The sequence below is a fragment of the Anneissia japonica genome, unplaced genomic scaffold, assembly GCF_011630105.1.
Source record: "Anneissia japonica isolate Jap-2015-1 unplaced genomic scaffold, ASM1163010v1 scaffold287717_len1600092_cov198, whole genome shotgun sequence".
Classification (NCBI taxonomy): domain Eukaryota; kingdom Metazoa; phylum Echinodermata; class Crinoidea; order Comatulida; family Comatulidae; genus Anneissia; species Anneissia japonica.
In genome coordinates, this window is record NW_022755469.1 from 651,988 (window position 1) to 666,581 (window position 14,594).

The following is a 14,594-nucleotide window of genomic DNA, read 5'->3' on the forward strand; positions in this document are numbered from 1 at the left end:
GTTTATATCAGGCTTCGAAGCCTGCGCGCAGGTTAGATTGTTTATATCAGGCTACGATGTATCTACGAAGCCTGCGCGCAGGTAAAAGTGCAATATTTCACGACTGTACTGTACATTCGGGTACAGCACCAGGTATAATAATAATGCAAACCATGACAACACTTAGCCATCCTTAAATTTTAAGTCATTTGATAATATCATTGAAGCACAAAACTAAAATTATTAAAAAATGAAAAAGTAATATATTGTATAGTATTCATTTTTTTTTTTTTTTTTGGAAAACATTAATTTTAAAAATAGATTTTCTCTTGAATAATAAAGCTTAATGACACTCGGATAATCATTATAAACAGCCTTTCACTTGTAATTGTATGTTTAATGTTTATCTAAGTTGAGCTCTGACATTTTTTGTTGATATAACTTACTGAATTAGTCACGCAAATGATATGATGAGATTTTTTTTATTTAATTATGTATACAGTTTAAGGCATGAGACATTTGAACGAGAATATATTCCATAGTATCAATGAGAATCATATTTTTTTTAATTTGCTGTATTTTTGTTTTTTTTTATTTGCTGATAAATCCATGTCTTAAGTTTCAAGACTTGCTTAGACTGGCTTTCAACCAGTAGAGAGTGTATTTATTTGTTTATATTTTTGTATGGGGCATAATATTAGTTTTATTATCAATGTCATTACAATTTTAATCAAACGCTTGTTTATACAGTGCAGTACAAGGTAACTAGCAGAAAAGGTTGAGTGCTTTCTGATCTGTTTGGGTTATGTTTGTTGTAATTCCCAAAGCTGAACATTTTAATGGAGCAAATCATAACAAATACTAGAAGGATTTATAGTTGCTGATCAGTTTTTGACAGTTCTGTAAAACCATCTTATACGTTGACAGTTATTACTGTATGACCCCTGGGGTCAATTATATTTACTGTTAGTGAATAGGGCTGTATTGATTTAGTCTAGGAAGATTTCAGCCATAATATGATCTTAATCTTATGTTGGAGCGGTTTGGCATGATGCGGGAGCAGTTTGGTTTCCCAACCTCAAAGTCGGGGTGGCAATCCCTTGCTGTGAATTTCGCTTGTCCTTGAGCAAAGCACTTTGTCTGTGTTGCTCCTCTCCTCCCAGGAGTATAAGTGGGTACCTGAGGAGGTTCGAATTTAAATTTCACTGATTAATTTTCATATTTTAAATTTTTTTATTTTACTTATTTCCAAATCAACAGCGAAAAATCGCACTTACAGGATGGACATAAAATATATAATATAAGCTCTAAAAATACGAAACTACAGGCAGGACAATCAAAAGTACATTTTTAACTAACAGACACCCCACCAAGAACAAAGAATCAAGAAACAAAACACATTTACAAGGCAGCTTGAACCTAGACCATGCAGCAAAATATGGAATTCTCTCCCCTCCCCCTTAGGTATCATTCCAATGACGGCAATAATGTATTAATATTCTTAATCTTACTGCTCTGTATTCCGATGATTTTTTCTGGAAGGCAGAATCCAGGAAAATTTATTTAGTTGGATTAATAATTAATATAACATAATTCCTAATGGATTATTAATATTATACTGCTGGTCAGCACTTCAATCTAGCGCTACAACCTAGATGTAGCAGCATACACATCATGCATGTAGTAGTAATATTATTGTGTTAATGCTACTATAAAATTAACAACAAATTTAGTGGTATTAAAAATTTGAATCTTAAATATCATCACGAGTAGTTTGGTGGATGGTACTCATCTTTTAATTCCATGGTCATGGGTTCAAAGCTCATTAATGTCAACTTACAGTCCACAATGCATTCTTCAGAGACAAAAATATAGATCACTGAAGCATTCAAGTGAATAATTTTCTAAGCAAGTCTTGTGTCTGAGAAGCTACTGTATCATTAGAATGGAAAAACTATCGCATCAATATTCAATCTGAAATTATGGAATAATTAAAATAGACACATACGAAATTCTAAAGATATAAATTATAGAAAACAATAAACTTTGTATCCCTATTTTTAATAGTAAAATAATAATATAATAATAATAATAATAATAAAAAATAATAATTTCTGTTTTCTGTCAAATGTGAGGGTAGTACGACTTAAAGGTGTGTCCAATGCCATCAGTCGGATACTGGGATAATCCTGTCCGCTTTCCAAGTACTGCGTTAGGATATTACATACTAATTCATACACAGATTAATTTCTAGCAGAAGACTTACCACAAACCAATGTCCATTTACTTATTATATTCAGCAGTGTTTTAAGAGGATGGTTCATGCAAGTCATAGCTGACCAATCATTTGTATTGGCTCTTTCCGCTAGGCCCTACCACTTGGAATTGTTGATGAGGCGTGGCAACTTAATCACTGTACAAGTATGTAACTGTGCATGTGTTTTTAGGACATGTGTACCGGTATATGCTTGGTTATTAACATAATAAGATGTTCAGTTAGTTTCATGAGAAGAAGAAGAAGAAGAAGAAAAAAATGAATATGTAACACTTGTACCACAAATTGAAAGAAAAGTGCTATAAAATGATTTAGTTCATGTAGTTTCATGTTGTGTGCAGTATGTGTGTTGTTATTGCCCTTGTTATTAATAACAGTGATTACGTTTGACCAAATTACTGTCCACATGTAATTAAATAATAATGTATTAAAGATAATAGAGATAATGTATTATTACTTGTCAACTTGTTTTTCGTACTTTATGGATATTATTATCCTTTGGCCATATACAGTTCAGTTTCAGTATCATGTTCAGTTATTAAACTTGCAGGTGAGAACATACCCTGTGTGCCTTCTCATTATCGAAAGTACATTAGTAGTAGCCCGTCTGTGGAAACTGGAGCGTGAAATATTACATTGTAAACATATCCGCAATTTAATAATTGTTTTCACACCTTTGTTTTCAGGTAACTTCCCTGCGATAAGTGATGACCTTGTGAACTCGTACCACCTTCTCCTTTGTTGTCTGGACTTGATATTCACCAATGCACTTCTTGCCAACAGGAGAGAGCTCCTGAATCCGGCATTTGAAGGTATATTGGCTAAGTATACTGCAACATTTTCATGTTTAACACTCTGCCCGCCAAACACAGAGATCTTCGTGTTTGGTAACGCAACGCTTGACTGCTAAAGACGGAGATCTCCGTGTTTTAGGTTTTTTTACGAAATCCAATAGGGTAATTACCAACATTTAGTAAAAATTTGAACACTATATTCAGTCTGGACCATAAGTATTTCACTATTAGTTTGTTTACATTAGCGTAGAGTGGTATTGATTTACATTCACGAAATCGCGATTATCTCAGCTTCGTTGTGCGAAATTGCGTAAATATCCAAAAGTGAGTCATTTTCATTTTACTGTTACGGGTCACATATTGTGATTAGAATAGAGTGTAAAGAACAACAAGATCTTTTGAAAAATAATGAGGATGATGCATGGTTGCAGGATTGCTTGTGCTTGGCGCCAAGGCCGGTTTCCGTTTCAAGGGGTGTTCTCTTTTGGGAGAGATTAGGAAATTAGTCTGTTTATCCAGGCAAGTATCTACTCATAGACTACCAACATCGCTACTGATTTGTTTATATTAGTCTAGCAATTATTATCTTGGCATCAGACGGGCAAATGGTGGTGCTAGTGGGGGTGGGGTGTTAATTTGCTTCCAAATAACATTATTTTGATTCCCAATATCTAATATTGAGGTTTTGAACAACATTTGTGCCATACAACTCTATGCCAAAAAAACTCTCAATATAGAACCATACCAGGGTTTTTTATTCTGGAACCCTGACAAGGGCTTTAGTCAGCTTCTTGGTTGAAATCTCTTGTCGGACCCCTGTCAGCAGGTTTCTGGAGCCATCACTGATAATTGGGGGGAGGGGATAATCCCCCTCCTGGGGGCCACCACTCGTCATGATACTTGTGACAATGCGCTATGCCAGCTTCATTAAAATACAATCTTGTTGTTATGATTTTCTCCTAGGTCTGCCAGAAAGCTACCAAAACAGTGACTACCGTGTGCCTGCACAGGCACCTTGCATCATTGAGAAGCTGTGTCAGCTCCACGATGGGCTTGTGATTGAGGCAAAGGGCATTAAAGAACACTGGTGGAAGCCGTACATTAAGAAACTCTTTGAAAGAAGGGTAAGAAGAAGTTGGGTTTCTTATTTTGCAAATTGTACAGTACAGCAAATGCCAAGGGATTTTAAAAATATTTATTTAACAATGGTACACATCTAAAGTAACATTGGTGTATATGTGTATGTCTCTTGTCAATGTGCTTCAGTTGCTAGGCTGTCTGAACATACCTAATTTAATTGGAACTTGTTTGTGATATAATGGGATCAGGTTGTTAACTTGTTTTTTTTTTTTTTTTTTTTTTTTTTTTTTTTTTTTTTTTTTGAGGTTTTTATCGCATAAACATTCTTTAATTAAAACTATGTCCAGTGCAAATAGCTTGTGAAGCATTTCACTTGATGAAATTTCCAAAGCTGAGGGTTAAGCTTAACCAAGTAAATTTTGCCCAGGAAAAATAACCAGGCCGTTTATCCCAAGTGGATAAGTTTATTGTGAGTATTGAAACTTGGTTGAATCTTACAAGAGCAGTGCAATTGTGCATAATAAAAATATATCATGTACAATTGTGCACCTACAGCTTAACTTCAAATTTGACTCATCTACATTTAAATGCGCACTATAAAAAATTCATATTTTTCATATTAGAGCATAATGGTTGTACGTTTAAAGCCAGTCTCCGGAGGGAATTTTTTTTTTTTAATATGCTGTAGAACCTGTCTCTTATACACATCTAGATGTGTATAAGAGACAGGGGTATATGTGTATGTGTCTTGTCAATGGGCTTCAGTTGCTAGGCTGTCTGAACATACCTAATTTAATTGGAACTTGTTTGTGATATAATGGGATCAGGTTGTTAACTTGTTTTTTTTTTTTTTTGTATTGTTTTTTTTTTTTTTTCAGAGCTTAAAGGGAAATGCAGAAAAGCTAAGTGGAATAATTGACAGCGTCTACTTTGAAACCAACAGGTAGGGACAAGTTCAGGTCGGGTCGGGTCGGAGGGTGGTAATAATTGCAGACTCATGGGGAAGGTTAAAAAGAAGCCTATTGAAAGGAATAGTCCCTTTAAGACAATACAATACAATCCTTTACTGTATTGTGGTAAGGTCTTTCAATACAATTTAAGTACTATCTCACAAAAGGTTTGCTAAAAATAATATAAATGAATATACAAGAAAATAAAAGAAGGGATGAAAATAGTTAAAAGCATTAAATGTCCTTTCAATAAATTGAATTTGATTAGCCTTCATTGCTTATATTTCAATTATTAAATAAGTATGTTATTTTTTATATTTTTCAGTATTATAATCATAGTGTTTAAAAAACAACTGTTAGACAAGACCTTGTTCACTGAATCCGCCGCCTGCCAAGAATGATGATTTTGAATAGAAATAAAATTTTATTTTTGGCCAATTAGCGCACCTACACTCGCCACGAAAAAAAAAAAAAATTATATAAAAATAAAGCATTTAACCATCCCAATACTACACTGTTTGCATTCACCAATAAAATTTTATTTTTATTCTCTCCTCTGTCTGGATGTTAAATTTTTTTCCGCCCTCCTCTGACGATCTTTAAAAATATTAGTTAGCGAAACCAGGTATAAAAATAGTCTCGCCTAAGTAGAATTAATTATATAATTCCCGAAAAGTTTGTAGCTGCGTCAAGAAATGATTTTAGTGTACCTCATGATTCATGATGTGTTCATCATTTTCAACTAAATCCTGTGTTTAAGGTTTTGTACACGAAACTCATGTCTAACATATAAATAAGTGTATTACAATTCACTTTCAACATTATCATAATAAAAAAGCCTTAGAATGAGTGAATGTATTAGTCATAAATAACAGTCATTTGCATCACCATTCCAGACAAAGCTAGTATGGGGAAAATCTAGAAAAGAGCTATCAGTGAAAATAGAATTAATACTAGATACTAGATCATGGCAATGAAAGAGTTTCATATTTTTTTTAAATTTTCAGTAAAAATATCAACAAAACGTATGAAGAGTATGTGTTAACTGTTGGTGATTTCGATGAGCGCATCTTCCTTGGCGATGATGCTAATGAAGAAATCGGAACGCCGGCCAAAGTAGGAACAGCGAGCATCGAAGAAAAGATGAAAGCCAAACGGAACCTTAAGCTACCATTTGATCAGGTAATGATATAAGATGGATTAAGATTTATATAATGCTTGGAAAATAGTAGACATAATGTGAAAAGAAAAAAAAAATAAAATAGACCAGGCTACCACTAAAACAAAATTAGGTACAGAATGAAAAAAATTAAGTATTTAGCAGATAGTATAGGTCTCATTTAAATAAAGACCTCTCCAATTAAAGGCTACTTCCATTTAAAGACCCGTGGTCCCATATTAACATATATTTTCATCTTTATTATTCTTATTAGAGACCAAAGCAACCATGGAAACCCAGGTCCCAAAAGTGGTCTATATTTTACAGTCTTAATCTTTATTGAATTTTAGAAGGTGGCTCTTCTAGTGAAGATGTTCATTTATTTTGTCTCAGTAAAATACAGTACAATCAATGGTAATTGTCTTCAATTTCTATAGCGTATACCACACTGCAAGGTCTCTCTGTGCTCTTTTATCCAGCGTCAAGCACACAAAAATGACTAAAGAAAACTAACAATATATATAATTATGCAAATAGATTAAATTACAATCATTTCCTAGAATGGCCTATGTATTATAAACATTTCTGGACTACCTGCATCGATAAAATCCATACACATTTGATATTCATGAGTTGATTAGTATAATAAAGTGCTTATGTTGCGGTGACATTTTTCACCTCTGTCGCCTTTCGGTTCTAATCCTGAAGGATTTCTATACTTACTTCACTCGGATGCCGCATAGACGCCATTCTACTGATGGTCTGTCTGGTATTCTGCTTATATTTCTATGATTGAATAATGCCATTATAATCGCTTCATTATTGACATTAAGTTGTAAGGTTGACAAGCATAAAATAAAATGATAATTTTTTGTTCATCTTTCTATTATCTTTTGTTTTTGGTAAATGATAGTTTGATTACTTTATTGACCAAGCGAATAAATGTAGCCATTGTGGCGCCAGAGCGCTCAGATCTAGCCACGCGAAAGCCAACATATACTGTCCCAGTGCATTCATGCGTGACATGAGGTGTTGTTAGGGGAATCCCCAGGTGTTAGGTTCCGGTTGAGTGAGCATCGTATGAGCATGGCTTATATTGAATATTAAAGTGTTCACTGAAACATAACTATGTGTGTAATCATACGACATTGTGCAACTGCAAGCATGTATGACAGGGTTATTGTTCGGGAGTTGTCTTATCGTCTACTACCAGTAGCATGTCACTACTGAAATATGTCTTGAAAAAGAATGTAAGTTTTGGGATTTCAATTTTTTTAAATGTAGGTTTTAATTTTTGTATGATTCACAATCTGTAAATGATTTTATAATGTGCTCGTTTTGTACATTTATTAGGTGATATTGTAGTGTAGTGCAGTTAAATTACGATTTTTATAAATTATCTCTTAAATTCATTTTTGAGAGATTCCTACATTATTTTTGTGCATATATTAAATTTAACAATTTAATTTTATTCATATACATCATTTTATTATCTCTCTGTTTCTCTGTAGACCAAAAGTCTTGCACCACACACCCCTCTCACAGGCAAGAAATACTTAAAGGAAAAAGAACATGCCAAGAACACGCCTGTCTCCACAGCTACGCAAAGCGTCAGCCGACTGCAGGCGTTATTAACAGGACTGAAGACTTGCCCGAGTGAGACGCTGAAGGTGATATTTGCTGAATGCAGTACTAACCCGACACAGTCCATCACAGATAGAATAAAACTGATGGGTGAAACGTTCTGCAATAAGTTTGTTGAGGTCAGCAATATTAATCATATTTAAAAAATCGTGTTAATTGTCTATCATTGAATCTTGAAAATATCAAAAATTCAATTTAAACAATAAATAGCTAATTTCAATATCATCGTCATTCAATTTAAACATTGAATTTCAATGCTAGCATGGGTTAGACTGGATTACTTAATGGCATACTTTAATTTATTTCTATCCAGTGCTAAAGCACGGTTAAATCCAGGGCTTTACAAACTAACTACCTTATCGCAAGACTATTTTTGGCAATGAAATATTTTATTCTAATTATTTATACCAAAGAGTATAAATAGAACAAGAGAGCCAACAACGCTCATTGAGAGCGTAAAAAAACGATACGCTCTACGCAGCTAGTGTAGGACGCCAACTAACGCTTGTATGTGTTTTATTACCCAGTGCGCACGGTAGGTTTGTCTGTTTATCTGTTCTCCACAAGATACTGTACTTTTGTTTTCTGCTTACTGAGTTTATAGCGGGCGTACTTCTACCGCGCTGCGCAGCGCTGCACTGGGTAATAAAAAGAATATACGACCGTTAGTGGTTGTCCTACACAGGCATGACGTTTTGACGAACGGGACTTTGCTCTCTTGTTCTATTTATACTCTTTGTTTATACTTATAATAAATTTTTCTCATAACTTTAGCAATAGTCAGTCAATTCTAGTAAATGACCTATCATTTTAAAGCTTATGATGTGGAGAATATGAATATATGAATATATATTGCTATATACATGCTGGTTTGGCATGGCAAGCCCCATATTGTCAGGATCGAATGTTCAACTTTTTTTTTTCAGAGTTTGCTGGAACATGATATTTTCCATACATCACTGTTTGCTTGTTGTCTGGAGATTGTCATTTTCTCATACAACTCTCAAAGGTAGGTATTTCAACCTCATAAGGCATCCGATATTTTTAAATCATTTTTTTTTTCCGCATCCGGTGTATCTAGGGGTTATTTGGGGATGCATTTCCCCCCTCCCCCATTGAAATGTTCAAAGCAAGTGCAAGTGGATCCCCACTTCACCTTCACACCCTTCCATCAGCCCCCCCCCCCCCAATTTCAAGACTTCTAGATACACCACTGCCAACAAGTTAATTTGCAGGATGATGCCCAGTACACTATTAGTAACTTGACAATTTTAATGTTATAAAAGTACCGTTAAAGACACTTACAGAAAATGGTAATATGCTCTATATAAAAGCTCTGAAGCATTTGCAGAAAATATTAATGTGGCCATACGCATCACCAAAGCACTTCTTGACGATTGTAAAATATGCGTACTATAAAAAGTACATAAAGGCAGTTATAATGTGCACTGTATAAAAGCATTGAAGCACTTAAAGACAATTGTAATGTGTGCTATATAAAGGACTGAAGTACATAAAACAGTACAAAAACCAAAAACTTAACCTTTCTCAATACTATCAAATCTTATTTGACAGAACCTGACAAATGTCCATGTTTGGGTGTAGCATGACACCATGCCCATATATGGCACATCACACAAATTTATCACAAAATTACTACAGTGTAACGTCACAATACCACATGATACTACTGTGTTTCTGTTGTTGCAAAATGAATGCAACTGGACACCATTTTCGCCACTGACAAACCATTGAGCTCAATTTCTAACGTAATTATTAAAATGTTGTATCTTAATTTTTCTTTGTAAATTTCAACTGATTATTAAATGTGTGTTCGATAACTAATATATTGCGAGATTTTGTGTTTTTAGTACATTTTTATGTTGCAATATTAGATTTTAGAATGCCTATTCAAGAAAGCTTATGAAGTCATTTACCGTAATGAACGGTATCCAACATCTGGTTGGCAACAGAGGGCGCTACCTGGTGTTGTGATGACACGACTGTGGTACTCTATAGTGTGGACAGAGCTTTGATTACAATTTTAATTTGCATTTTAAAAGAAGCAGTTTATTGTTTGAATTTCTGTAGTTTTAATGAACTTATGTTTACTCAATTACAGAACATTTCCATGGATTATAGATATTTTTGAGATCCCTGCATTCCACTTTTACAAGGTCATTGAACTGATCTTACGAGCAGAGGATGGTTTGTCACGAGATGTAGTCAAGCACCTCAACACGGTAAGATTTTACAAAACAGCTTAGTCCAGTATTTAAGTATTTAATGTCAATGTAGTTGAAGTTGCCGAGAAATTATTTGTGATTTTTTTTAAGTGACTTGCATTGGGATATAATGTGTTGTTTTTGATCCCCTTTCCCCACCCCAAAATTTATCTTTTTATAGTTGAGCTAGCTATGCTGCAATTGGCTGCACCCAAGCTGTATATGCTGTGATCTGCTGTACTTAAGCTGTCTATACTGCGATCTGCTGTATTTAAGCCACCTCTGCTGCGATCAGCTGTACCTCAGTTGTCCTTGCTGCGATCGGCTGTACCTAAGTCGTCTGCGCTGTGTATGGCTTTACTTTAGCCTTCTATGCTATGATCGGCTTTAATTAAGCTGTCTTTGCTGCAATTGGCTGTACCTAAGCCAATAATAATTACGTAACTCATTTATGTTGATAGGTTGAGGAAGCTGTGTTACAAGAATGTGCTTGGAAGTCGAGCTCTCCCCTCTGGGATGCTATCCGAGAATCTAACGATGGCGGCGTACCCACATGTGAAGACGTCACGTTGCCAAGTCAGATAGACAACGGTCAGACTACACTCAACAGCCATCCTCCCCCACCGCAGATTGGATCACCTATGCAACATCCACGAATCAGAGCTCTTACAGGCGTAGAACCACCGAAAAGAGGTAGACATTTTAATGTTTTTTTTCTGCTTTTTGCTTTATTTTTTCTTAACTTTTCTTGGTGAAATAATTTGAAACATGTTATATTTAATGCTAATATTTTTTTTAACAGATCCTGTAACTGGTTCCCCAGTATCAGCACATGATCGATTCAGTTCCCCGGCTCCAGGGTCAGCTAAACGCCGTCTTTTTGGACCTGAACCAACCAAGTCTACTTCACCTACCAATTCGTCCACTTGTGTCCAACCTGGGCAGATTATCACCAGTGTAAATCAACCACAAGAAAAAATAGTCACGGTCGAAGTAGTACAGAGTAAGTAGATGGTGGTTTGAAAATTTATATTTAGGTATAATAAAACAAAGCCAGAAACTAAATTGTATTGATGTCAGTCTTACTTCTGTTTGAATGTCCACGTTTGTTCCTGATTTAATAAGAAGTCTACAGTTAGTCAACAAAAAAACTAAGGAATTTCTATTCCAATACAAACAAAAAATAATCATTTCCATTTTTTAAATGCCTTCATGAAAATCTTTCATCTCACATCATGAAGTAACACAATGTGTTGTATTGAAATAAAAAATTAATCACAAATGTGTTAGTTTGTGATAACAACAAAACATAAAGTATTCGCTGTCCTTGGCAACAACTACATTCAATAAAAAATGGAATTTCACAAACTAGTATAATCTGTTGTGTGACTTTGTGGTGTGAGCAATGTAATATGTGATGCCTCCAACCTGTGGTCGTGAGGTCACCACACTTTTTCCGGATGTGTATCATTATCATGACAGTAATACCCCTTTTATACTGCAAGCAAAATTCCGGACATAACCCAGGATTTACCACAACTCAGGGTTGAAATCTCCTGAGTTGTGGTTAGTGTAAACGTCCAAAAGTCTGACTCAGGTTGCCAAACATTCCGGGATGGACGTGTGGAAAGCATTCAGTGTAGGACAACCCTGGTGCATTCCGGAGTCGCCAGTGTAAACAGCAATGAATTTGATTCCAGAATTAGGCCGTACCTGGCACCTACCACAGCTGTGGTCAGGTAGGCCTAAACTTTGCTAACAACGGGCTAGGCTTAGACACAGGTACATTGCTTCAATATAGACAATAATTGTGGCTTCGTGACGACGAGGAACTCAAGTGAAGTGATGATCACCATCGCAACAAAAATTGAGGGTGGTATTTGAACCCCAGTCGTTGCCGGTTTAAAATGGGAGCAACTCGGGATCAACCCAAACTTTTTCCTTCGATGGAAATGGGAAATGCACCCGGGATCACCCCGGAATTAACACAGGTTTATTCTGCCCTGGCAGTGTAAAAGGGGTATAAGAAAATAATATATTTTTATAATTTTTACAGCTGTGAATAACAAAGATGGTACCATCCAAATAATAGCAAGTCCAATCAAAGTTGGCAAGTCGAATGTTGTAGCAATATCAGGCACTACGCAAGCACCAGTTACAGTGGCAACAGAACAGCCAGCTGCACAACCTGCTACAGAGTGCGCCCCCAAGAAGCCCAAGAGGACGGGCTCAGTCGGACTCTTCTTTAGAAAGGTACATTTATTTCGACTTCACTTTATTTCCGCTTTCAATATTTTACCCTCCACTAAGCTTCCTGTATTTGGTTGTGTGATTAATTTGAGTGAATTTCCCATACTGTATATGGATATCATATCACTCCAAATATGGGCATCATGATGTCATATCATACCCATATATGGGAATTCAAAAGTATTTTTTTTTTATGATAGAACTGAGTACTGATTATTATTTGTTTAATCTGTCAGCTCTACCACCTTGCAAATGTTCGCTTACTGGACATGTGCTCAAGACTCCAAATCGAGGATGATCTTCGTCGTAAGATCTGGACGTGTCTTGTCCATGCCATCGTCCATCATAGTGACCTAATGATGGACAGACATCTGGACCAGCTTATTATGTGCTCAATCTACGTTATATGCAAGGTTGGTTGAACTTTATCATGACCTTTGACATCTGTTTGTATGTAAACATAATTCTGTAAAATTGAATGATGTATGGTGTATTGACCTAATTGTATTATATTCGTAATGGTATATCTTTCAAATGGGAAAGTAATAAATATTACTGATATACTATACCATTATTTATGAGGGATATTTCATTTATTGTGGTTACAATTTTTGTGAAATTTGAACAATAATAATATCACATCAATGCATAAACTCAAATGATAAATAATGAAAATAGTAAAAGGTTTTGTGTAAGGAGAAAATGTAAAAAAGGGTGGAAACCAGAATTTTGTTTTTGATGAAATTCATCTGGATCCAATCTCAAATATTTAGAATGATTTGAAATAAAAATAATAATGGGATCATGTAAAGTCATTATTATTCTAGAATGTTATTTGTTTAAAGATACTGCATATTGATTCAGTTTAATGGATTTAAGAATTATAGATATCATATCTTTATTTAAAATGAACCACTGCCAACTTTGAGTTGTAACCACAAAAATATCTGCTGTTTTAGGTGACCAGAAATGATCGTCAGTTTCAAGAGATAATGCGCTGCTATAGAATGCAGCCACAGTCGCAAAGCCATGTTTACCGAAGTGTGTTGCTAAGCGACAGGCGAAGGTGCTCAAGTCGTGCAAGTGGTACATCCCACAATGGGAGTAGTAATAGCAGTTCACCAGAAACAGACAAAAACAGAGGTAGGATATTGATTGATTGAATGGAATCTATAATATATAACCAAATTTGAAGTAAAGAAAAACTATTTACAATTGTCATAATATGAGTAGTGGAACTCATGTCACAACATTTACGTAAAGTAACCATTGCCTCTTAGAAAACAGGTTAGACTCTCTTAGTGAGTACTCAATAATACACCTCACATGACCATTTTGCATATTTTTTACCCTAAGCATAAAGATATATACATTTTTCTGGATATATGTGGGAATTCCCCGAGATTGGCACTGCAATAACTATGCCTGTGTGTCAGTATGCTTCATGCGTTTTTATAGCAAATACCAAGAGACATTTTAACAGTATAGTTACACCATTAAGTGCTACAGTACATGGTGGTGCCAAAATGACTTAAGATAAGTTACACTTAACCACATCACAACATATACTGAAGGTTCTAGCTAAAGTATTAGCCCTTGTACATAAAACTCTATACTGGCATCTGATGTATGTATTACTGCTGGTAAATAGGGATGCTGTGTCATTTTGCACACAATTTGGCAGATTGATTTACATAGTATTAGAAGACAAGATGTACTTTCTGGTAACAATAACAAAATAAATAAAAATATAGACAATATCAATGAAGTCACAGTATAGTACACTATTAAATATTCATGTAATTCATGGCTCATGATAATTTGTTTAAACAATGTTTAATCAATCATACAGGTCCTTTTTCCCGCACACTTGCTCGCTCTGCAAGTACGATGCCCACATCATTGCCAAATAGTGCCCCACCCACTCCTACCAGGATGGCTGGTACCGCATCATCATTTGAAGATGAGGAGAGAGGAGACCTAATTAAGTACTACAACTCGGTAAGTATCAATTGCATATTTATTTTTTTTATTTTTATGTTCTAAAAATTTTACGTTGATAAAAGCAACATAGATCAGTTGACTAAACTGGTGGTAGCCACTGTGTGGGCACTGAACCATGGAAATCCATCAATAACCTTTGGCATCCAGTTTAATTCCCCCATTTCAATGCCTTGTGCTCTAGCTGGATGCTGAAGGGTTTCTATATATGGGGCTTGCCATGCCAAAAACCAGTAT

At 35.2% G+C, this 14,594-nt stretch overlaps 1 protein-coding gene across 1 annotated transcript in view; it reads left to right on the forward strand.

Annotated features, from left to right (window-relative positions):
- LOC117123484 (retinoblastoma-like protein 2) overlaps window positions 1–14,594 on the forward strand; it is a 29,900-nt gene that overhangs the window by 12,640 nt on the left and 2,666 nt on the right. The window contains 13 exon segments of the mRNA XM_033269424.1: window positions 2,941–3,066; window positions 4,012–4,172; window positions 5,007–5,071; window positions 6,086–6,260; window positions 7,749–8,108; window positions 8,808–8,890; window positions 10,004–10,124; window positions 10,568–10,799; window positions 10,909–11,109; window positions 12,163–12,359; window positions 12,593–12,769; window positions 13,316–13,499; window positions 14,209–14,357. Coding sequence (XP_033125315.1) covers window positions 2,941–3,066; window positions 4,012–4,172; window positions 5,007–5,071; window positions 6,086–6,260; window positions 7,749–8,108; window positions 8,808–8,890; window positions 10,004–10,124; window positions 10,568–10,799; window positions 10,909–11,109; window positions 12,163–12,359; window positions 12,593–12,769; window positions 13,316–13,499; window positions 14,209–14,357 — 2,231 coding nt within the window.